The sequence below is a fragment of the Bubalus kerabau genome, chromosome 3, assembly GCF_029407905.1.
Source record: "Bubalus kerabau isolate K-KA32 ecotype Philippines breed swamp buffalo chromosome 3, PCC_UOA_SB_1v2, whole genome shotgun sequence".
NCBI lineage: Eukaryota > Metazoa > Chordata > Mammalia > Artiodactyla > Bovidae > Bubalus > Bubalus kerabau.
The window spans coordinates 125,518,723-125,545,323 of NC_073626.1; the positions used below are offsets into that span (position 1 = coordinate 125,518,723).

The 26,601-nt window shown below is 36.2% G+C and overlaps 1 protein-coding gene across 10 annotated transcripts in view; it reads left to right on the plus strand.

Annotated features, from left to right (window-relative positions):
• Positions 1 to 26,601, plus strand: part of PTPN4 (protein tyrosine phosphatase non-receptor type 4) — a 197,038-nt gene that overhangs the window by 77,946 nt on the left and 92,491 nt on the right. For 3 of the 10 annotated variants that reach the window (XM_055572900.1, XM_055572903.1, XM_055572907.1), the window contains 7 exons: positions 3,038 to 3,145; positions 13,008 to 13,071; positions 13,149 to 13,248; positions 17,439 to 17,483; positions 17,746 to 17,798; positions 18,156 to 18,276; positions 21,116 to 21,203. In XM_055572900.1, coding sequence (XP_055428875.1) covers positions 3,038 to 3,145; positions 13,008 to 13,071; positions 13,149 to 13,248; positions 17,439 to 17,483; positions 17,746 to 17,798; positions 18,156 to 18,276; positions 21,116 to 21,203 — 579 coding nt within the window. Of the gene's footprint in view, positions 1 to 3,037; positions 3,146 to 13,007; positions 13,072 to 13,148; positions 13,249 to 17,438; positions 17,484 to 17,745; positions 17,799 to 18,155; positions 18,277 to 18,466; positions 18,567 to 21,115; positions 21,204 to 26,601 lie in introns of those variants that run through there. The other 7 variants (XM_055572902.1, XM_055572905.1, XM_055572908.1 and 4 more) reach the window with 4 other exon arrangements.

Here is a 26,601-nt window from a genome sequence, read left to right on the forward strand (position 1 = left end):
AGAAATATCAATAACCTCAGATATGCAGATGATACCACCCTTATGGCAGACAGCAAAGAGGAACTAAAGAGCCTCTTGATTCAAGTGAAAGAGGAGAGTGAAAATGCTGGCTTAAAACTCAACATTCAAAAAACAAAGATCATGGCATCTGGTCCCATCATTTCATGACAAATAGATGGGGAAACAATGGAAACTGTGAGAGACTTTATTTTCTTGGGCTCTAAAATCACTGCAGATGGTGACTGCAGACATGAAATTAAAAGACTCTTGCTCCTTGGAAGAAAAACTATGACCAATTTAGACATCATATTAAAAAACAGAGACATTATTCTGGTGACAAAGGTTCGTCTAGTCAAAGGTATGGCTTTTCTGGAAGTCATGTATGGATGTGAGAGTTGGACCATAAAGAAAGCTGAGCGCTGAAGAATTGATGCTTTTGAACTGTGATGTTGGAGAAGACTCTTGAGTATCCCTTGGATTGCAATGAGATCCAACCAGTCCATCTTAAAGGAAATCAGTCCTGAATATTCATTGGAAGGACTAATGCTGAAGCTCCAATACTTTGGGCACCTGATGGGAAGAACTGACTTATTTGAAAAGCCCCTGATCTTGGGAAAGATTGAAGGCAGAAGGAGAAGGGGACAACAGAGGATGAGATGGTTGGATGGCATTACCGACTTGATGGACATGAGTTTGAGCAAGCTCCAGGAGTTTGTGATGAACTGGCATGCTGTAGTCCTTGGCGTCGCAAAGCGTTGAACGTGACTGAACGACTGAACTGAACTCTCTGCTCCCCTCTCCATCCTGGGCCAGTTTTATGAGAATGGTAGTGGGGTCAAGGAGCTGAGTTGCATTAATGTGGAAAATGTTCACAGGTTATTCAGTTGGGTCCTTCATTGTGAAGCACTGTTTGAAGCACATGCTTCCTACCATTGATGAAACTCTATGAGGCCCTGAAACAGGAAGGGAAGCTCTTTACAAGGAAGATTTTCCTTTTGAACATTGTTACCTGTGAGTTTTAATTTTGAAATTGCTCTGACCATCTTACTTACAGCCTATAAATGCAACATCAGGAATGCAGATTAGAGAGATGGAGAGAAACTTGGTGCTTGATGACCCTTCTCGTTGGCTGTTGCTTTTGCTAATGTTTCCAAAGTGCTTTCCGGACAGATATACCTGTCTACAAGGTTAACAGCATCAAGTGACTTTTACTTTGCTCCTTGTATTTTACTTTTTGGTTGATTGTGGGAAACCTGGGCTTGATCCCTGGGTTGGGAAAATCCCCTGGAGCATGGAAAGGGCTACCCACTCCAATATTCTGGCCTGGAGAATTCCATGGACTATATAGTCCATGGGTCACAAAGAGTCAGACATGACTGAGTGACTTTCACTTTTCGCTTTGCTCATAATGTGTCATTATGGTTTTCCACTTTGATTCTTTTATTGCTGAACGTGTTAGTAGTTTCTCCATGTTTTATTGATTAGTTACACTTTTCTTTAGAGAGTTATTCTGTTTGTTCCACAGCTTAGTAGCTATGGGACTTTGGAAAGTTGCAATTAACTATTACATTACTACAACAGTAGTAATGCCTACATGATAAAATTGGTGTAGGTTAAAATGAGATATTTTTCTAAAGTTTCCTGTCTACTTGTATAATTAGAATAGTATCAGTTTGCTACAAATCAGTTTCTCTGTTTTTATTTCCCTTTTTGTGACATTATTCTACACATGCAAATTTTAAATTGTATTTAGTCAAATATGTTACTTTCCTGTCATAATTTAAAGGTAAGACTAGGACAATAAGACATGGATTAAATACAGGAGTTAATGTAGCAACAGGTCAAGAAGCAGCAGTTAGAACTGGACATGGAACAAAGATTGGTTCCATATCAGGAAAGGAGTACGTCAAGGCTGCATATTGTCACCCCGCTTATTTAACTTCCATGCAGAGTACATCATGCAAAATGCCGGGCTGGATGAAGCACAAGCTGGATGAAGCACAACCTCAGATATGCAGATGATACCACCCTTATGGCAGGAAGTGAAGAACTAAAGAGCCTCTTGATGAAGGTGAAAGAGGAGAGTGAAAAAGTTGGCTTAAAACTCAACATTCAGAAAACTAAGATCATGGCATCCAATCCCATCATTTCATGGCAAATAGATGGGGAAATGATGGAAACCGTGAGAGACTTTATTTTCTTCGGCTCCCAAATCACTGCAGATGGTGACTGCAGACATGAAATTAAAAGACGCTTGGTCCTTGAAAGAAAAGCTGTGACCAACCTAGATAGCATATTAAAAAGCAGAGGCATTACTTTGCCAACAAAGGTCCGTCTAGTCAAAGTTGTAGTTTTTCCAGTAGTCATGTATGGATATGAGAGCTGGCCTATAAAGACAGCTGAGCACTGAAGAATTGTGCTTTTGAACTGTGGTGTTGGAGAAGACTCTTGAGAGTCCCTTGAACTGCAAGGAGATCCAACCAGTCAATCTTAAAGGAAATCAGTCCTGGGTGTTTATTGGAAGGAGTGATGTTGAAGCTGAACCTCTAATACTTTGGCCAGCTGATGTGAATAGCTGACTCATTTGAAAAGAACTTGATCCTGGGAAAGATTGAAGGCAGGAGGAGAAGGGGACGACAGAGGATGAGATCGTTGGATGGCATCACTGACGCAATGGACATGAGTTGGAGTATGCTACAGTAGTTGGTGATGGACAGGGAAGCCTGGCATGCTGCAGTCCATGGGGTTGCAAAGAGTCGGACACAACTGAGCAACTGAACTGAATAACCTGAAAGCAGAAGACATTTGCAAAGTTCTCCTAATATCTTCTATCTTCATTTTAATTATATACTCTTTGAACCAATTTGCCCCGAGTCAGACTTTTTAAATTACTGTATGATATGTGGAGTCCTTATGCTTAACCAAGTCATTGGCATGAAAACAGTTGCAAACTTATTATGAGAGAAGAGTCCAAGAGTTTTAACAATCTGTAAGTATATAGCCTGTGAGTTTGATTTGCTTTTTGTTTTTCTTCCAGAAACATGATCAGGGGCAAGTTCTGTTGGATATAGTCTTCAAGCATCTTGATTTGACTGAGCGTGACTATTTTGGTTTGCAGTTGACTGACGATTCCACAGATAACCCAGTAAGTTTAAGCTGTTGTCTTTCATTGTCATTGCAGTTTTTCTGTCTTTATACTAGGTCCTTTCTGATTTACATTGTTCACTGATTTTGTGAGTTTTTAAAAAAATTTTAATTTGAATGATTAGAGGTAATTCTTTAGCCTCAAACTTCAGTTTCTTATGTTTTAATCTGTTAGGTTATTTCCTTGGCTTTCATGATCATAAGTCAGTCTACTAATCAAATGCTTGTTTCTTTCTCTATATGTCTTAGACAACTGAATGGCAAACCTAATTCATACTTTTTTGAGAGAAATATTGGGCATAAAAGTTATAATGTTAACATTAAAATTTTGAAGTAAATACTTTTAAAATATTAATGTATCTTGAGTCTTTCATAAATCAGGCTGTATTAAGAGGAAATTAGTTTTTTGTGGCATTCATGGCAAGCTATTTCTCACCAAAATTCTTAATATGTTAACTGTAAATTTTCCAAGTACAAAGATTCACAGGAGATGCTTCCAAATGACAGAGGTTAAATTTCAGAGGTCTACAATTCTTGGGCATTAAGTTCCTTAGATTATTAACTAATTCCTTAGTAAGTGCAGTAATGATTGTTTTTATTAGAAAGATCAAATGATAGAAATAGAAGATACTATGTGATGAATAACAGAAATAGTGAATTCTTTGTAAATTTATATGGTTATACAGTGGGGGGTTTTCACAAAAGAATATGATATTCTTTTCATTAGTAAAGGAGAATGACTAGAAGGAAATGTTTTGTATACAGGGGTGGCTGAACTTTAGAAATCAGTTTGTGAGGCCTTATTAATAGAAGGACTATGGAAAATATGAATAACTCTTGTGAGAAAAGTAGAGTTTCTTTCTATCTCTTGTTCTCATTTGCTCTCATGGTTAGGTCCTGGGTGTCTGAATGAATGGTTAGTGGGAAGTAAATATGAAATGTTAAATATTACTTTTTCTTGGCTTTGCGTACTGATTCTGTGTGAAAAACTTGAAGAAAATGTGGATGAAATAAAGCAAGATCCAGTTAGTCTCAGTGGAAATAAATCGTTTTGTACTTAACTGAAATGAGAAAAGTATGAGAAAAACAAACTTTTCTCATACTTTCTTGACTTCAACAGATGACTTGGGGTGCTCCAAGGGCCTGGAAGAAACAATGTTATTTCTTAATAAATAAATGCACCTGATAATAGAAGTGAGGAGAAATGACAGTAATGCCACCTTTCACAGAAAGATAAATTGTTAACCAGGCAAACACCTGAAAGGTACCTACTACAATGTGCAATATTGAGATTTAAAAAAATAGATAATTCTTACTTGATCTTACTGACACTTATAGGTCAGACTTTCTAAATATAAGCCTGTCTTCAGATAGATTGAAGAAGTGATTAGTAAACAGAGGAGAAAGAGATAAACTATCAATACTTAACCACCATGGTCACTAAGAAAGTGTTCCAGAAGGACTTGTATGTGAGACCACATGTATTACAGGAAGTTAAAATTCTGTCACATAAATTTATACACAAGAAGACATTTCTACTGTAAAACAATTTCAGCAGGATGAATGTGAGGAAGCAGAGATATTTTGAGCTAGGTTGGTCTTTTTGCTGTCTCCTACTTTCTGGTGGCTTAGTTGTAAAGAATCTGCCTGCAATACAGGAGACCTGGTTTCGATCCCTGGATTGGGAAGATCCCCTGGAGAAGGGAATAACCCACTCCAGTATTCTTGCCTGGAGAATTCCATGGACAGAGGAGCCTGGTGGGCTACAGTCCATGGGGTTGCAAAGAGTCAGACACGACTGAGCATTAACACACATACTTTTTCTTAATTTGTTTTACTTTTCTATCTTGAGCATTCCTTCTGAAATAAGATACATTCCCAGGGGCCAGTTGCTGATGATCCAAAAGAATTCTACCACTCCCTGTGGACCCCGCACCCCACCAGCTTAGAATCATACAGTTTCAAAGAAGAGAACAAATTATTTTGTCTACCACCTTTAATTTTCATGAGAAATACCGCAATCCAAGGACATAAAAGAGATAAAGCCCAAGCTGAAAAAGAACGTTAGTCGCTCAGTTGTGTCTGACTTTTTGCGAGCCCACGGACTGTAGCCCACCAGGATCCTCTCTGCATGGGATTTTCCAGTCAGATTACTGGAGTGGGTTGCCATTTCCTTTTCCAGAGGATCTTCCCCACGCAGGGATTGAACTTGGGTCTCTTAGATTTCAGGCAGATTCTTTATTGTCTGAGCCATCAGGGAAACCCTAAAGCCCGAGGTACATGCTGGTATTAATGAAATTAGACTTGAATCTCCTAACTCCCCCTGCAAGTCTTTTCACAGCACTACAACTTCAGTATTTAAATATTCAGAGGAATCCGTGTAATGGGAAAACATGTCTGAGGAGGAGCCTTTAGAGCACAAATCTCATTATTGTCCCATTTCTGATTGTCAGTATGAAGTGTATCAAGCCTTTAATGATAATTAACGGATTGAAGGAGAAAAATGCCATTTTTAAAAAGAGAAGGAGTAAGGGCGTAACATTTATGAAACATCTATTGTAGACTTGTTAGTAAACCAAATTCTCACAATAATCTTATGAAATTGTTATTAAAATTTTCCTGAAGATGAAAAACTGAGGCTTACAGAACTTGTTTAGTTACATAGATAATTAAGTAGCTGAGAAAGGATTTGAAGTCATATTTATCTGACTCCAAAGCCTTTGTTTCTCTACTGAAAAGTATTGCTTCCCAAGAGACAATGATATAGATACACAGGACTTATAAAAATGAGCATACTGAGGAGAGGGGGTGATCATGCCATAAAATTACCAGCAGTGATCAAAAGGAATTTGGTAATATTCCTAAAAAATGAATTGTTGTCAATTCTTATTAGTTAACAGTTTTTTTATCTTAAAGCTTATATATGTTACTTATACATGTACGTGTATAAATGTATGTCGCGTGTGTGTGTGTGTGTGTATATATATATACAGACACATATATACCCACTATATACTCATTTTAGGGGATCAGAATTAATATTGTCTAGGCACATAGCTACTGATATCAGTTTAACTGATAAACTAAAAAAGCACTTAGCATTTGATTAGAGTCATATGTGGAAATACAGAATCATAATTGACTATCCTTTGCTTTAGAATCTTCCCTGGCAACGAGTTCCAGTGCAGCAAACAAAATTACTTAAAGGCTTTGAATTTTGAAATTTTTCTTCTGCTTTGATTTAAAACCTATTTATCATAGCTTTAGCTGTCAGCATAATGTCTTATATAATAATTTTGTTCAGTAAATATGTATTGAATGAGAGGGCAAAATAATGAGTAAATGGCTATAATTCATTATCCATGATTTCTTTAATTTCATACACACTTAATGATGATGTACCTTGGTGGCCTTTATCAGCATGATTTCAATAGAGCCTTGAGCCTTATATTACTTGTGTGCATCAAGGGTAATATATTTACTTTTTTTTTTCCCCCCAGAGTGAATTATAGTGCCTTTCAGTGAGACAAAGAGTGGACTAAATTGATTATTCTTAACTTATTCTTTCTTTAGTTTCATCCTTCTGATGATAGTTTTGTTATGGTTATGATATTTTACTGGTTTATTACTATTTCCATATCCCCTAACCTTGTGACTTTGAAATTTGAACCTATATCAGAAACACCTGAAAGCTTTTCACAGTTCAGGATTTCTGGACCCTATGCTTAGAATTTCTGATTCAAAAAGTCTGGGGTGGAGCTCAGTAATTCACACTTCAAACAAATTCCGCTATAATGCTAGTGCTGCTAGTTCAAGGGACCACATTTTGAAAACCACTGCTCTAACCCAGTGGGCTGTTACTTAAGTAAGAAATGATTCATAGAAAATAATTTAGTCTACTGTTTGAGTTAATTTTACCATAACTCAGTATTCTTGAATTATTTTATCCAGTTTGAGGAAATATAGCAGTTACATTGAGGATGATTTATTTTGACACACCACATTTTAGTACGACATGATTGGTGAAATGCTTTTATTTTCTGTCATGTTCTTATAGTATTTCTCTCACGTTCCATCTGTTTCTACTGTGTACCTCAGTTCAACTCTTACTACCTTTTGTATAAGCCTCTTCAGTAGTCTGCCAAATGGTAGATCTTTTTTTTTGTTCTCTCCTGGTTTCATTTGCGGAGGGAATGGCAGAGGGATCTGGGGTCAGAGAAGTATTTCACAGAGAATCAGTAACATATACAGAGTTCCACAGTGAAGAGAGAGGATTGTTGCATTTGAGGAACTGAAAAACATCTTAACACCTATGGCTGGACTATAGAGCCAGAAGAGAAGATGGGTCAAAGATGAGATATGAGTAGTACAATAGATCATCAAGTGCTTTTGATGTGAGGTACGGTTGTACTGGCTTAAGGATTTATTTACACAAGTATCATGAAACTTGTATTTTAGACATATCATTCTGGTTGCAGTATAGCCAATGGCAAGTAAAGCTGACAACTAGAGACTGTTGGGAGATTGTTGCACTAATGAAGTTACTAGACTGGCTGTTGTGATGGATGGGTAAGTGCTCAAGATATTTAGGAGATAAAGTCAGAAGGGTTCATGAGGGAAAGAGTAAATTAAGAGAGTTTGATATCTCAAATTCTGTCTTCAGCAAGTAGATAGAAGAACCATCCAAATGATATTGTTGATTTTTCTTTTTCAGTTACCAACTATTTATTGAAATGGTTTATTTTTTATTGTGCAACCTTCCTAAACTCACTTACTGATTCTAGTCACTGTTTGTAAATTCCCTAGAATTTTCTACAGAGATTGTCATGTAAACATATGGTCAATTACATTTATTTAAAAATTTTTAACCAACTCTGTATTCAAGAAAGAAACCAGGATACACACTTGATTGTGTATCAACCTGGTATCTTAAGGCCTTCCTAAATTCACTATTACTTCTGGTATCTTTTTCTTCATTGATTCCTTAGAATTTTCTGTGTAAATCATGTCATATGTGAATAGCAACAGTTTTACTTCTTCCTTCCCAGTCTTTATTTATTTATTTTTTTGCCCATTATTTTTTCATTCTTTGTTACATGAAAGCTGAGACTATGAGGATACTGATGAATAGAGGTGAAGGGAACAAACTGCCTCGCCTGCTGTCTGTCAGAGGAAAGTACTCAGTGTCTCACCATTAAGGATGCTTTTAGCTGCTGGGTTTGTTTTTTTAAAAAACAGTATAATTAAGGCATAATCGGGTAGTTTAGTGCTAAGTTGTGTCCGACTGTTGCAACTCCATGGACTGTGCAGCCTGCCAGGCTCCTCTGGCCAAGGGATTCTCCAGGCAAGAGTACTGGAGTGGGTTGCCATTTCCTTCTCCAGGGGATATTCCCAACCCAGGGATTGAACCCAGGTCTCCTGCATTGCAGGCAGATTCTTTATCACGTGAGCTACAAGGGAAGCCCAAAGGCATAATTTACATATGATAAAATCCAACATCCGTTCATAATGAAAACTATCAGCAAACTTGGAAAAGGAACATTACTGCTGTGATAAAGGACATATACTAAGCACAGGTGCATCAGGTAACTGTAAAGTAAAAGCACCATGATATGTCACTGCACATCCATTGGAATAGTTAAAAGATGAGAGTCTCACAGTACCAGGTTTTGGCTAGGATGTGGAGCCACTGTTAAGAATTGCTGGTAGGACTTTAAAAGGATACAACCACTTTGGAAAGTATAGTTTGGCGCTTTCTTATAAACTTGAACATAGGTTTAATACATATCTCCAAGCAATCCTACCTTTGGGATATTTATCCAGGAGAAAAGGAAAACACATTCTGTGAAACTTTGTATACAAATGATCATAGTAGCTTTATTCATAATAGCTCATTCCTGAATTAACTTCAGCATCTATCAGTAAGTGAATGGATGAAAAATAATTGTTATGTTTTTACATAGTGGAATATTATATGGTATATACTCGATTATTCTATTCATAGTAAATTGTAGAGCAAGCAAAACTTGTCCATAGTGACTGAAAGCAGATCAGTGATTGCCTGGGGGGTTGAGGGGCTGATTGCGAAAGGATACAGGGAACTTCTCAGCGTCGTAGAAAGAGGTCGGTAGTGAGGCCCTGCGTGACTTGGACTGTGGATGGAGAATGAGTGCCGTCTGGCTGGACCCACATCCATATTCTGCTTCCCTTTGGGTGAATGGTTATGTCAGTTATCGGAAATGAATATCATTTCCTTATATTTCCAACTGCTTCTTTTTCCTAGGGTTTTGGAATCTTCTGTGCATGCAAAAGCTGAACCGTTAACCAGAGTTGTGATGGCTTTTATATCTAGACTTGAGTTAAACCCTTCTACTGTTTCCTGTCTGTCAGGATTTCCTCCTCAAGGATTTCCTCTGCCTGAACTCTGTCCATTGACACCTCAAGTTAGTGAGACTGTCCCCTGCCTTGTGCTGGATTTGAGGTTGCCCTCAGGGAAAAAACTGCAAATGTATAAATCTCACCCATTGCAGTTTTTCTGTTTTTCAAGATTAAACTTGGGTGCTGTTTCTTCTGCTTGATTTTGGTTGCTTTCTGATGTCAAATATTGTACATACACACAGAATAAAAATGAGTGCCATGAGCAGACAAGAAATTTTAAGGACTTCTTAGATTCTGTGCTTACAAGGATTAGTGGAAGAATCAAATAGAGGGAATCAAAAAGAGAATGTAGAAGAGAAATATGGGGGAGGTGGGAGAGTTTTCAGGGTGACGCAGTACAGTTTGTCAAACAGTTCACTGAGAAACTGTTTGAAACATCTAGGCTCTTAACCCCTCAGGCAGTGTGTACTGTTCTTTGTGGAATAAATATATTTGTATGTTTGGCATGAAGGTGCAGAGAACTCATATCTTCTTAGCGATATGATTAATCTGCCTTGAGAGTCCAAATGAATCATTTGGAAAACTTTTTACAACTAGTCGGACTTAAAACTGAACAAACAAGTGTCGATCACTTTCTATGTACTGATTAGGGAACATAATCCAACAAAATAGCAAATTAAATAGATTTTCTTTTGAAAACCCAAATCCATTAAATATCTGTGAATAAACTTTTGATATTAGAGGTATCAAAACTTACAGGAAGAAAACCATAAAATTTAACAGGAAGAGATAATAGACGACATGAGTAAATGAAGAAATATCATGTTCAGGATGAGGAAGAATGTTATGAAGATTTTACTAACAATTGCTAGTTAGAATCTGAACTGAATTTTTGGGGTGGAGTGAGTGAAGTTGACCCCATCACCCTGAAGTTCATCTTGCTCCATCTTCATGGTTTAAGTCAAGAGTATACCTCCTGTTTAATTGCCATCACTGAGGGAATCTGTGACATTTCCCAGTGCTTGTTAGTGTACTTCTCTAAGCTATGCCAGCCTCACATATCTTGTATATTTAAACGTATGGATCTATGATATCAGAATGTTTTGAAGGGGAACTAAGTGAGGAAGGCAGGCTATGGAGAATTAAATGGTCCCAAATTTTGATTTTAGACAGACAGTAAAATAAATATAATTTATGCTTTTTTTCTAGAAAATATTCAGGAAAAAAATCACTATATTAATAAATACATAGGTGAGACTGTGGATAAATGGGTGAATACCTAGGGGGAACAGATGTGTTAAATAGGGGTAAAACCATCTGATTATTGGCACAGAAATAGGAACTGCTGAGTCATTCAACAGGGTTAGTTAGCCCTTCACCAGATAGTTTTAGTAGATGTTATATGCTATATTTTGTGCTGGGTACTCCCCCTTGCAGCTTTGAATAAATAAGATATTATTCCTTACCTTAAGGAGTTCATAATCTACAAAAGGAGATAGGCAATAAAAAGTAAAACAAACACATTGCAATTAAAATGTTACAAAGGAATTTAATGTTCCTTACCAGAAGGAAAATAACTAAGTAGATAGGAGCTTTGTGACATATTTTTGATAGGGCGGTCAAGGAAGGCCTTTCTAATGAAGTGAAATTTAAGTTGAGACAGATAACGAAAGACGTCAACCATGGTAAAAGCTGGGAAAGGACATTCTTTGCATCAGGATGCTTGGAATTGAGGCATCTTGGAGAAAAAAAAGGAGGCCATTATGACTGAAGCTAGGAAAACTTCAGTGGAAGAAGTTAAGGAGACAAATATATCATTTAAATGTGAAATCTTAAAAAAGGATACAAAGGAACTCATCTACAAAACAGAAATAGAATCACAGATGTAGAAAACAAACAAGAGTTACAGGGCAGGGAAGGAAGGGGGATAAATTGGGAGATTGGGACTGACATATACACACTACAGTATATAAAATAATTAACCAATAAGGACCTCCTGTATAGCAGGGGAACTCTACTCAATACTCTGTATTGGCTTATTTGGGAAGAGTATCTAAAAGAGAGTAGATATGTGGATATGTAAAAAAAAATTTGACAGCCACAGATCTGGAATTGTCAAATCTGAACTGGACACCTATTTTGATTGGTATTGTAAGGCTTCTAAAATTTAGCAGGAGTCTAGAATTGCCTCTTTGAAATATACATTTTTTAAATTAACTGAGGCAAATAAAACATTAAAGAAATAAAAAAAGAAGAGGTAAGGAGAGATCATGTAAGCCATAGTAAGGCCTTTGGATCTTACATTAAGAAATTATCAAGAGATACCAAACAAAGGAGTGACACTTTTAAAAGACTATGCTAGGGACTTCTCTGGTGATCTAATGGCTAAGCTCCCAAAGCAGGAGGCCTGGGTTCAATCCTTGGTAAATTAGATCCCATGTGCTGCAACTAAGAGTTTGCATGCCACAACGAAGGTCAGAGATCCCAAGGGCCACAACTAAGACCCAAAAAGAAAAAAAAATAGGACTAGCTTCTGGAGGATGAAGGATGAGAGGAAGAGAAGAGACAGACTACGATTATTAAGAGGCTAAAGGATGGTAGCAGAGTAGGTGGAGAAGAATTGTTAAATTCTAGGAATGATTTGGAGGTAGAATTAGTTGGATTTGATGTGTTGGATGTTTTGGACAGTGGAAAGAAAAGACTCGTGGATTACTCTCAGCCACTTGTTGTGTGCACTTTATTGGGTCAACTGTGGGTGGTAGCAGGATAGTTTATAAGTAACAATATATAAGCTTATATTTTTCTAGTGCTTTGAAAATACTGCCATATCTATGACCTCGTTTGGGGTTGTTTAATTTTTTTAACTGAAACATTGGCTGTTGAAATGTTTTCTGAATTTATAGTTTTCCTGAAATAGAGCTTAAGTGGCATTCAGAAGTGTTTAGACTATTTGAAATTTTCATATACAAAAAAGCAGTCTTTCTCTAAATATTGTCTCTTAAAAAAATTAGTGTGGGATGTTTTTAGGGGGAGTATTTTGTTTTCTTTTTTGAGGAATAGAGAAAGAGTTAAATTTTTTTCATAAGAGTAGATTTTCATGATGTGTAAATTTTGTCTGAATGAGAGCATAAAGCCAAGCATATTTTTATGAGAGATAAAGAGAATTTTTTAAAATTGATAGGCTGTTAATACTTAACAGAATCAATTCATATTGTAGTGATGAAGCATTTTTACTTTTGGAATAGAGGTTATTACACACTGTATAACTTAATGAGAAATTTAAATCAAAATCTTAAATCACAAATATATTCAGTACTTTCTTGTAGAATTTTGTTACATTTGATATGAGTTTGTAATTTAGTGATTTTTTTTTCCCCCCTCACCTAGTAGGCCTTTTCAAAAAATGCAATTTTTAGCATTAATCTTCAAATGGAATAGATTTGCAAGAATTGATGTATTAGTTCCTCAAGGAAAAAACAAATCAGTCTTATTTATTTATTTTTCAGAGGTGGCTGGATCCAAACAAACCAATAAGGAAGCAGCTAAAGAGTGAGCAAACATATTTACTTGATGTTATACAAATATACTTTATAAAGATAAAGGATTAATATAATCTGATTAATTAGAACTGCTTTTATTAATTCTAGGAGGATCTCCTTACAGTTTGAACTTTAGAGTCAAATTTTTTGTAAGTGACCCCAACAAGTTACAAGAAGAATATACAAGGTGGGTTTATGGAGCATATTTTTACTTGAAAATATTGTAAAAACTCTTACAAAATTTTGAAATTAGGCAAAAATAGATGACTATGACATAGTTCTGAGCTTCCCTGCCAGCACACAGAATAGGTTGTGGATGTTTTAAGATAAATTTCTTCCTCCACTTTTAGATGGCTGGGAGAGATTTAGGAAGTTGTAACCCTAGGGCCAGCTCATCCAGCCGTAAGCAGCTTCCTGAACCATGTAAATACTAACTTTGTGAAAAATGGTTCAGAAGCACTGCTGTCACTAATTGTAGTAATTAGATGATGCTGCAGTTGTATTCCAGGGATTCTGCGTAGTGACAGTTACCTAGTTTTTTTTTTCCCCCTTGTGAAAGAATATTCTGTATTTTACTTCCATTGAAGAGAGTGTAGACTTTATTAAATGTATAACCATTGTGTGTAGGAGTGATGGTCAGCAGGTGTCTTTGTAGAGCATGCTGGCAGAGAGTTCACCAGCACATTCAGGCTGAAAATTCCCGCATCACTGGCCATTTTAAGTTTGATCTTCATTTACAATTAATCCTGTTGTCCCTTCTACTTGACATAATGTACACAAGAATGACCCAGATAAACATTTTGACATCACATAAATGTTAGGTGAACTGTTTAAGGTAGAAATCATGGGGAATAATCGCAGTGTGGTAACTGTCATTATTAAAATAACTTAAATGATAACCTTACGTATTGCTTGAAAGACAGAATTAGTAGTTTTTGTTTTTAAAGACAGAATTAAAAATTAGTATATTATACCTTCCACATAATATAAGAATATAGGTCATTGACTATATTCAGAATTACTCTAAAAGATAGGTGACAAATTAAATATCTGAATCCCATGGACAGAGGAGTCTGCTGGGCTACAGTCCATGATGTTGCAATTAGTCTGAAAACACTGAAGCGATTTAGCACACACACACACCCCTAAAGCTATCTGTAGGTAGACTGTTAGATGCTAATGTTTTCATTATCCTTTAGAATATTTTGGTAAAGTGGAGAAGCAAAGCACTGTGGAGAGTCCTTTGTTATGTGTTTGTTGTGGGGCAGGGTGTTACCATTTTTATAACAACTCAGGAATATAGACCCAGGATTAGGTAGTCCTAACCTTTGACACTAATAATGTCCAACATAATTTATCTTGAAATGCAAAGTTGTATCATATGAAAGCCTTAGTTTAATATTGTAACTCTTAATCAGTCAGATTTTGTTGTTGTTAACTAATTAAAATATAGGATCTTTTGTCTCAATAAATAGTTCTCAGTATAATAAAACTTTCCCAAATTTTGGATGAACTTCAAGGAAACTGCTCTGAATTACTGAAAATTGGGAATTATAAAGCATTTTAAAATGCATTTTTTACTGGTACATGGAACTTGAAATCAAGTAACCAAGTATTCCATAATATGTATTTATGTAACTAGTTTTTAAATGTATATGAAAAATAAAAGACCAATAATTTTTAATTGGATTTCTAATGTGTTTAATGTTTATGAAAACTTTGTTAGCATAAACAATTAAAATGTCAATTTTAGCTATATTCATAATTTACTTCACTCAAAACACTGTCTTTAAATTTCTTAATAAGCTTGATGTGTTGGTTCTTTTATAGCCTGTGTTAAAACATAACCAGGGAATAAATGTTTCACTGATAATTAAAGTCAAACTATCTTCATGAAGTAGAATAAAGTAAAATCACATTTGGTAGTAGTAGTGGAATTGTGCTAAAGTCTATCAGTCTAAAATATGTTTTCCCTAGAAATAATGCATTATTTTAAAAATCCTTTATAATGTAATGTCCTGGAATCTTGTAACTGGTACTTTTTGGTAAAATGAGTAAATGGCAAATTCTAATTTTATTACCATTTATACATCAAGGATTTTCTACCCTATTTACAAGTTAGAATCACCATAGGGGAGCTTTAAAATATGCTGATACCATGGCCAGACCCCTAGATATTCTGATTTAATAGGTATCAGATGAGACCTGGCTTCCAGGTGGTTCTATTAATAATATGCAGCCAGGGTTTAAAAAAAAAGACTCCTTTAAGACTTTAGTGGTTATGGTCATGAGTAGGGTAGGACACCCCTAGCCACAGTTGCTCAGTTTTAAGGACTGGTTTAAGCCCCACAAAAAGGAAGTCTACTTGCCTTGAGTGCCTCCTTGCCTTGAGATTCTTTTTTGGATTAATGGTTAAAAAAAGAAAAAAGAATTACAGACCTTTCATCAGGTTAAATGTCATTTGTATTAACAGGTGCTGGCATAACTAGAGTTGGCATTTTCTTAGGAGTCATTACAATACACTGGAGAAGGCAATGGCAACCCACTCCAGTGCTCTTGCCTGGAAAATCCCATGGATGGAGGAGCCTGGAGGGCTACAGTCCGTGGGGTTGCGAAGAGTTGGACACGACTGAGTGACTTCACTTTCACTTTTCACTTTCACGCATTGGAGAAGGAAATGGCAACCCACTCCAGTGTTCTTGCCTGGAGAATCCCAGGGACAGGGGAGCCTGGTAGGCTGCCGTCTATGGGATTGCACAGAGTTGGACACGACTAAAGTGACTTAGCAGCAGCAGCAGCATTACAATACAAACGACATTTCTTTCATACCTTTTTAGTGCTTAGTATATTCAGTACATAGTAGGTGTTTAGTGCATGATATGTTATTATATTATTTTTACAACTTAAACAGATTGTCTCTACATTTAGGTCAGTCATTATTAATCTATCTTAAAGGTCTTTAATTGTCTTTAAAAATTGGACTTTTATCACCATATTTAGGGCCCCTCGGATACATATACTAGGCAAGTGTATTACTTCCTTTTTACAAATAGAGAAACTAAGGCTCCACCAAATTTTAAGTAATTTGCCAAAGATCATATGCTGGTTTAGCTTAGGACTTTAATTCTGGTTTCCACTCCATCAGTTCTTACTGTTCAGTGTGTAAATCAAAATTCAGGAAGCATAGATGTTATTTGTATAGGATTTACAGTATTATATCAAGGATATACACATTTCAGTCTTAACTATAAGACTGTTTCCCACCAGAGATCTTTAACTTTTAATTATGAAATCAAGTAAACCAGATAGAAATATGTTGTCTTGGGTTGAGTACATGGGTAATATTGTAATACTATGTATTAAGCCTCACAAGGAGTTTATGTACTTCATTAATATATGAAGCCAGGATATTTGTATCAGCTGTTTTATATCTGATTCTCTGAAAATCTTAATTACATTCTTTGGTAATTTGATTGTCATGGAACTCTTTAATAACTGGAATAGCCAAACAACTAAAATTTTAAATTATTTTGAGTCTTGTGGTGTACTTTTTTTAGTGGGGTGAAATGAAAGTCTTAATTCTCTGTTTAAACATTAAAAGCCACACAATTTTATCTTCTGCCCACATGATACAGCATAGGTGCCTTTACCCAGGCACCGATAAACCCAGTGAGGGGATGCCTGTACCCACCAGAAGGGACAGAAGGGCAAGGCCATCTTGTGAGCAACCTTGGTATTCTTAGTATAGGATACTTAAATTTTTGTTGGTTTTAAAGGAAATTGGCTACTTGGCAATTTTAATAGTAGAGCAACAGTAAGGAAGGGAACTCCCCCCCCACCCCCGATCAAAGAGAGCTTTCTTAACTCAAATGAAGATGGAAAAGTGCTTTTCTACAGTTAGCAACTTCTTGTTGCCTGATGCTGTAGTGAGCAACATAGGCTCACTATGTTGAGCTGGCCTCCTGGCTCAGCAGAAAGAGTGACTTTCTTCAATTGATCGCTAGTGTGTTGCTACTGTCAGTTCTCTGTGTCTCTGACTTACATTTCCTGTGCTTTCCAGTTCTACTTTTGGCAAACACCAATCTTCAGAGTATTTCTCCCTCATCTTCTTCAGTCATGTAATTCTTAAAATCATGAAAGTTTTATAATAGAAGCTAGGAAACAAAATATTTGAAGTATAAAATTTCATTTATCAAAGAATTCTAAATATTTGGATTCATGAATTTATGAAAGTTTATTTTAAAATATCTTTACATGTGCTAATATGTTCATTATAAAAGCACATATTTCAGTTTTATTTGTTAATGTAAATATACAGTTTTTAAAACTCTAAATTTTGTGATTCCAATAAATACTAATTTTCTTTTTTTCCCCAAGGTACCAGTATTTTTTGCAAATCAAACAAGACATTCTTACTGGAAGGTAGGCCATTTTAAATTTTTAGTAATGGGCTTTAAAAATACTTTTAATTCTGCATTTAGTAGTTTGTGATCATTGCAAACAGATTATCTACTGAAAGATGGCTCTATGTAGCATGAATTCCTTTCATCAGATAAGTTCATTACTTAATAGTTAAACATGTAAATCACCTGGAAACTTCAAGTGTGAATAATATAATTTAAATTATAGTGCTTTTAAAATTATTGTGTTTAACCTTGGGTTATTTTCTGTTTTATTTTATTAGATTGCCCTGTCCTTATAATACTGCTGCTCTTTTGGCTTCATTTGCTGTTCAGTGTAAGTATCAGCCCAGTTTTTGGCCAAATAGCATATGATTGCATGGTTTCTGTTAATAGAGCATTACCTTTAATGTATGAGTTATTCAGACGTATGTTACCATACAGAAAAAAGGGACTGCACAGAAAACATAATAAAACATCCAATTAGCAATTACTTTGGTTCCTGGAAGGACTTTTTCTGAAGTTGTTTCAGACCTAGAAAAATGTTAAATGTGTCATTATAACTTGCTTAAATGGTAACAGTAGAAACAGATATTTTACTTCCAGAAATATAATGGAATTCATGACATTGTTGATTTGGCTATAAAACTTGAATACTTGTTTATAAAGTATTAATATTTTTTCCATTTATTAGCTGAACTTGGAGACTACAATCAATCAGAAAACTTGTCAGGCTACCTCTCAGATTATTCTTTCATTCCTAATCAACCTCAAGATTTTGAAAAAGAAATTGCAAAATTACATCAGCAACATATGTAAGAAATTATTTACTTTTCTGCTTACTTAGTAAACTTCTTGATGATATCTCTTCTAGAGAAATGTTTTAAATTATTTCTAATGTGGTTTTATTTACTTTATATAGAACAGTTGCTATTATATAAAATAGTATGATTACTATAAAGAAATGTAGGTAATTTATACTAAAAAATATCACTTATTTCATAGAATGCATGCATGCTCAGTCATGTCCGACTTTTTGCAACCCTGTGGACTATAGCCTGCCAGGCTGCTCTGTCTGTGGGATTATCCCAGCAGGAATACTAGGGTAGGTTGCCATTTCCTTCTCCAGGGGATCTTCCTGACCCAGGGATTGAACCCACCAGTCCTGTGTCTCCTGCATTGCAGGCAGATTCTTTACCTGCTGAGCCATCATCGAAGCCCATTTCATAGAATATATGAGGCTTATTTTCATGTCTGTTAAGAAACATAAAGCTATATGTAAATAGACATAGCATTTGCTATTCTACAAAGTTGCCAGTTCTTTGAAAAGGAATTTTAGAATATTAATAATGTACTCATAATGTACAGATCAATCTACTTAGCATTCTTTTCTAGTTTTTAGCTGTGTGAAAGGAATCCATTCTGTTTGGTAATGACTCTGTATGTTAGTCCAACTCTTTGCGACCCCATGGACTGTAGCCCACCAGGCTCCTCTGTCCATGGAATTTTAAATGAATAAAAAACATTCTTTTGAAATAGTAACTTTTTTCATTCATAACAATATTCAGCATTGATATTTTGTGAGTCTAATTTTCTATGACATGAGTTTTCAAGAAGAGATTCATTGCTTTGAATAGAAAGTTGTATTGTTTATTGGTTCAGAGTTCAGTTTTGCTTTACCACACTTTTCAAAATACTCCTGAAGTATTTTGCAGTGTTACATATTGATTGAAAGACTAGATTCTAAGACCCTGAATCAGACTCATTCAATCTGGTTTGAAATTCTAATGAGGCAGCTTACTATCTTAAAACCTTGGCCCAATCACTCTATTTCTGTTTCCTTATATGTAAATTGGGGATGATAAAGCGATCTACCTCTGGTGTTATTTTAAGGATTAAGTGAGTTTATATATACAAAATACTCAGAATAGTGGTTGGCACATAGTAAGCACTGAAGAAATACTAACTCTTAGTAATAAAGAAACTTACTTTCATTGAGTAATGGCCCATGTGTTAAAAACAGGTTAGCAAACTATGACCCCCTGCCGCCTTTTGTATGGCCTACAGGTTAATAAAAATGGTTTGTACATTTGAAATGGTTGAAGAAAATAAAAAGAAAAATAACATTTCATGGCACATGAAAGCTTGAGAAATTTCACTTTCCATGTCCATAAATGAACATTGGCACATAGATTCCCTCATTGTTCTACATTATTAACAGCAGAGCTGAGTTGTTGAAAGAGACCTCAATGGCCTGAAAGCCTGAAGTACTAGCTGTCCAGCTCTTTCCAGCAAAGGTTTGCTGACCCCTAATCTAAAATAAGACTAATGACTGAAAATTTTAATAGATTGGCTTCATGAGGTGTGGGGGCTGTTTTGTTCTAAAAGTAAATGTCATTTATTATAAAAGTTCTACACATAGCATATCTGAACTAAGGGTTTGAAGATAAATCAGATTTTTAAAAAATTTACCAATAATGAAAAGCCTCTTCTGTCAGAAGAATGTTTGTACATTTTACAAAGTGTTGGTTATGTATTTCTATTTGCCTTTAAGAAATGATTCTGCAAATTTTTAAAGAAAAAAAAAAAAAGAATCAACCAGTTTAACCGTGGGGCTTGGAGAAAAAGTAGAGTATTTACTTAACTTAATTGAATTTTATAGAAAACTGAAGTATATCTGCCTTTTTTTTTTTTTTTGAGGAATCCTATTTTTATGTTCATACATTGGCAAGCTGCTTAACTCCCTTTTCTGGTATCATTAATGAATGGTTATCTTTGCATTTTTAATTTGCTGCTTTTGCTCTGCTAGAGCCTGATATCAGATAACCAAAGTTGTTAGAACTATATATAATAGAACCTTTTTAAAGGCTTTGCATTTACAGTAGTAGTTCTCACACTTATGTTCATAAGAATCACTGGAATATGTCTTAAAATATAAACGATTTGAACCCCTTTTATTCTAATACTGGGTTGTATAGAACAGTACTTCTGAAACTATCTGTGATGGAAGGCCAGTTTTCCCCCCAGTCTCTCATGGAACAGTACTTCTGAAAAATATAATAAAAATGAATCACTTGAGAAACAAAATGGAGAAATAAACAAAGGCTTTAAAAATTACAGTTACTTTTTGTTGTCGTTAGATGCAACAGATGTAAAATAACTCTGCCAAAGTGCTACGAAAGGCTGTGACGCTCTTAATTTCTGTCCTTGTTATGAGTCAACAGCTGTCTGGGCACCACACCCTGAGAAACCCTGCTCTGGAGCTCGCCCCAAAGACTGCGTATGTCAGAAGTACCTTGTATGATTAAAATGCACATGTGGAATGTAGACCAAATTTTGAAGAATACTTGTTTTGGTCTGAGAGTGACTTTGTAACATCCATAAGTATAGCTTGGAATTTTAAAAACTTGACCCATTCTTGTGTTTCTGGAAAATAAGAACATATTCTACAAAATAGTTAGCATTACTGAAAATGTATCCTCCAGAAAAGGTAGCTGTTACTGTACATAACTAAGAGGAATATTATTCGTCGTACATTTTGTATTTTGTAAAAGATTTAATTAGAATGCTGAAAATTTTCTAGATAAATAACCTTTATATAACTTGGTCATATTTGTGATTGTTACAGTTTTTAACCTAGTGATGTTTTTACAGAGGCTTATCTCCTGCAGAAGCAGAATTTAGTTACCTGAACACAGCACGTACCTTAGAACACTATGGAGTTGAATTCCACTATGCAAGGGTAAGTGAAGAAAACATTCTGATGTTGAGTTAAGCATAAATATTCAGTAAAAAAAAAGTTTTTAATTCCCTGATAGGATTAGGCAACAAATGCAATAGTGAGTGCCACCAACATTGCAGTGACAATTTCCTCTGATATAAGTAATTTTACTAACCTAGTCACTCAAGATTCATTACCTGACAAGAACCATGAATTTTACATATTATTTTTCTTCAAGGTAGTGTGTTACAAGGATAATTTTTGCTGACCATAAGAGGCAGTGCCTTTAGAATTTTTATTTTGCAAACTAAAAATTGTTACAATAAAAGTAGTTATTTGTATTTTTGATTTTTATGAAAATCATTATTATAAAAGATGATTCCACCTCACTGAGGCCTGTGTTACTACATTCTTTTCATCGTCTAGTGATATCATTATAAATTTTTACTTATAAAGCACAAAATCAATTGTATTTGCATATTTTGGTTTTCCCCCTACACCATCCCTTTGTTAACACGAAATTTTATAATTACTGGCTTTTCCTGTATAACACCCTAACTTCTTGTTCACTGTGTCAATTTGATGCTTCCAGAAGACTGTTATCCTCCTACTGTAAGCATGCATGTATGTAGCTGTCCTTCGTTTGTGTGCCTTGTCACCTCGATTCCTTTTTATGATTGTTTTATCAAGAGGTTATATTCCTTTAGAAGTACCTGAAGTACAGCTGTTCTCTATACCTGATGAAAAGCGGGATTATAGGTAATCATCAGTTGAATTGGTAAATAGGTTTATGTTTTCTTGGGACAACTACTAAGCCTCATAAGGATACCAGCTTGAAAGGAAGTTAAGTTTTCCTTAGATAATTGTTCTGAATTTATTTTTGTATATAGACATACACAGACCCACAGACAGATAGTAGTTTGAGAACTCAGAGTCCTACTCCATGTAATGGTTTTATATAGGGCTTCTTTAGGCCATTTTCTCGGAGAGGAGGATTGATTAGTTCTTACTTTTCGCAAAGCTTGTGTCAGTCATTCCTTTAAAAAAAATCAAATGACTTGCTTTAGTCACATGACTGTATTTGGTAATTCTGAGCATTTGTGACTTGAAAACCTGTCTGGTTTGATTTGAAGTGTGTAAGTAAGTTCCTCTTTAACTTTTTATGTACTTTAAAATGGGCCCTTCACCCTTCCTCTCTCTTTGTGGCTATTACTTTTGGACACAAGTTGTCACTAGATTTTGTTTTTTTATTATAATACAGCTTAAAACAAATGGAATTGTAAATATGTATACTAGTCTGTGGTTAACAGTAAAAAGACCATTAAAGTCAGTCATTTTAGTCCTGAACAGTTTTCTAAAGGTAGTTTAGACTGCTGTCTGCTTTCTTTGACTGCTGTCAGTGAAGTACAAAGAATGTTTGTTGTTACTCTTCAGTCTCTAAGTTGTGTCTGACTCTGTGCCACCCCTATGGATTGTAACCCACCAGGTTCCTCTGTCCATGGGATTTACCAGGCAAGAATACTGGAGTGCCAGTTTCTTCTCCAGGGGATCTTCCTGACCCGGGGATTGAACCTACATCTCCTGCATTGGCAGGCAGATTCTTTACCACTGAGCCTACCAAAGAATGTTAGATATTCCTTTTTTAAATTAAGTGACATGGCTGGATCTCATGCATAATTAACTTTTATTTTTCATTGATTTATTTTTTTGTTGTTTAAATTATTACATTGTAAAAAAACTCTCAGAAAACCATAAATGTGGAGTACTGAATTAAAGGAATTTTTAAGTATTTTATACAGACTCCAAAAAAAAAATGAGCTAGGAAAAGGTGTTTCTATTGTATATGGATATGGAGAACTTAAGAAAATGTGCAGATGTTAAGTGAACATGAAGGGAAATTTTCAGCATCAGAAACAAAAAGGGACAAAGGGAAGAGGGAAGAGGACACATAAAGAAAATACTTGTTTTAACTGAATATCACAATATTTAATTGAATATAAAATAATACTTTATTTTGAAAAGCAAGGTAAGATCTTTTCTCTCTGCCTCTAGACTATAGGCTGAAAAAAGATCAGGGTGGAACCAAGTTATATATAGCAATCTGCAAGATACGAAACATCTTAGAACCTTCTTTGTGGTGCATCTGTTATATGCCTTGTACATTGTAGGCACTGAGGATGACTCAGTGAACAAAACATCAGTCATCCATGCCCTCGTGAAGCACACTAGACAGTGAGGGGAAAAAGTTAGACCTGTACAAACAATTAAACATTTGAGAACATGAAAGGGAAAGTACAGAATGCTGTGGGATCCTATGGCAGGAACTTCTAATTGAGCTTGGGAGCAGAGCATAGGGAAGGCTTCTTAGAAGTAATTCACTGAAGCCAGAAAAATGAGTAAGAATTAATTAGCTAAGATAGTAGTTCCCATCATAGACCCATCAGGATGAAGGAAAACCTGAAATCAAGAGGGAACATGGCTTGGTTGAAAACATGAAGACATTTGGTATGCCTAGAGGATTATATGAATAAGAGAACTGTAGAAAAGTAAAGAGTGAATGACAACTTCACGATTAAAGGGAAGGAAAAAAGATTTGAGGGGAGGGAGCATGGGAATATTTGTTTCTTAAAGTAACACAGTAATACAGTTTTTCTTGGTGTTCAGTTGTATGAATTTTAACATGTGTAGATTTGTGTAACCACTGCCACAAACAGAATACAGAACGATTCCATCACCACCACCCCTTCCTTGCCCCTAAAAAACCGCACTCCTGCTCTGCCTGTGTAGTCCAGCCTCATTCTTACCCGCAGTTTCTGGCCACACTGGCCTATTCCCTGACTCCATAGTTTGTCTTTTCCAGAATGTCTTATAAATGGAATCATACTATAGTATGTAACCTTTTGATACTGGTTTCTTTTACTTAGGGACTTCCCTGATCGCTCAGTTGGTAAAGAATCCACCTGCAATATGGGAGACTTGGGTTCGATCCCTGGGTTGGGAAGATCCCCTGGAGAAGGGATAGGCTACTCACTCCAGTATTTTGGCCTGGAGAATTCCATGAACTATGTATGGTCCATGGGGTTGCAGAGTCGGACACAACTAAGTGACTTTCACTTCACTGCACTTCACTTATTTTAATTAGTAATGCATTTGGGATTGATCTAACATACTGTGCTTCAATAGTTTATGCCTTTTATTGCTGAAGTGTATTCCGTTGTGTGGATGTACCATGGTTGGTTTCTCCATTCACCCATTGAAGGATATCCTGGGTTGCTTCCCTAATTTTTGCTTCTTTTTTTTTAATAGGCCTACTGCAAAAAATCATTTATAATTTCTATGTGGGTTTAAATTCTCATTTATGTAGAGTGCAAATCCCAGAAAGGTCTTTCTAGATCATGCAGCAAGTGTATCAGTTCAGATCAGTCGCTCAGTCATGTCCGACTCTTTGCAACCCCATGAATCGCAGCACGCCAGACCTCCCTGTCCATCACCAACTCCCGGAGTTCACTCAGACTCACGTCCATCGAGTCAGGGATGCCATCCAGCCATCTTATCCTCTGTCGTCCCCTTCTCCTCCTGCCCCCAATCCCTCCCAGCATCAGAATCTTTTCCAATGAGCTAACTGTTCGCATGAGGTGGCCAAAGTACTGGAGCTTCAGCTTTAGCATCATTCCTTCCAAAGAAATCCAGGGCTGATCTCCTTCAGAATGGACTGGTTGGATCTCCTTGCAGTCCAAGGGACTCTCAAGAGTCTTCTCCAACACCACAGTTCAAAAGCATCAATTCTTCAGCGCTCAGCCTTCTTCACAGTCCAACTCTCACATCCATACATGACCACTGGAAAAACCATAGCCTTGACTAGATGGACTTTTGTAGCTTTATATGAAATTATCAAATTGTTTTCTACAGTACCTGAGCCTCATTGCATCCCCACCAGCTTATTTACAAGTTCCAATAGTTTTACATCCTTTTTAGCATATGGTACTGCCCATTTTGTTTTGTTCTTTTTAAGCCTTTCTGATAAGTGTGTTTTATCTCATCATGGTTTTACTTTGTATTTTCCTAATGACTAATGTTGACGGGCTTTCCTGATAGCTCAATTGGTAAAGAATCTGCCTGCAGTGCAGGAGACCCCGGTTCTATTGCTGGGTTGTGAAGGTCTGCTGGAGAAGAGATAGGCTACCCACTCCAGTATTCTTGGGCTTCCCTTGTGGCTTAGCTGCTAAAAATCTGCCTGCATTGTGGGAGAACTGACTCTACGCTTGTACATCACCAGATGGTCAATACCAATATCAGATTATTGTATTCTTTGTAGCTAAAGATGGTGAAGCTCTATACCGTCAGCAAAAACAAGACCAAGAGCTGACTGTGTCTCAGATCATAAATTCCTTATTGCAAATTTCAGACTTAAATTGAAGACAGTAGGGAAAACCACTAGACCATTCAGGTATGACCCACATCAAATCCCTTACGATTATACAGTGGAAGTGACAAACAGATTGAGGGGACTAGATCTGATGGACAGACAACATAGTTCTTCAGAACTATGGACGGAGGTTCATGACATTGTACAGGAGGCAGTGATCAAGACCATCCCAAAGAAAAAGAAACGCAAAAAGGCCAAATGGTTGTCTGAGGAGGCCTTATAAATAGCTGAGAAAAGAAGTGAAAGGCAAAGGAGAAAAGGAAAGATATGCCTATTTGAACGCAGAGTTCCAAAGAATAGCAAGGAGAGATAAGAAAGTCTTCCTTAGTGATCAATGCAAAGAAATAGAGGAAAACAACAGAATGGGAAAGACTGGAGATCTCTTCAAGAAAACTAGAGATACCAAGGAAACATTTCACATGAAGATGGACACAATAAAGGACAGAAATGGTATGGACCTAACAGAAGCAGAAGATACTAAGAAGAGGTGGCAAGAATACACAGAAGAACTGTACAAAAAAGATCTACATGACCCAGATAACCACGATGGTGTGATCACTCACCTAGAGCCAGACATCCTGGAATGCAAAGTCAAGTGGGCCTTAGGAAGCATCACTAGGAACAAAGCTAGTGGAGGTGATGGAATTCCAGTTGAGCTATCAGGTCAGTTCAGTTCAATTGCTCAGTCATGTCTGATTCTTTGCAACCCCACAGACAGCAGAATGCCAGGCCTCCCTGTCTTTCCAATGCCCGGAGTTTACTCAAACTTATGTCCATTGAGTTGGTGATGCCATCCAACCCATCTCATCCTCTGTCATCCTCTTCTCCTCCTTCCTTCAATCTTTCCCAGCATCAGGGTATTTTTAAATCAATCAGTTCTTCGCATCAGGTGGCTAAAGGATTGGAGTTTCAGCTTCAGCATCAATCCTTCCAGTGAATATTCAGGATTGATTTCCTTTAGGATGGACAGGTTGGATCTCTGTGCTGTCCAAG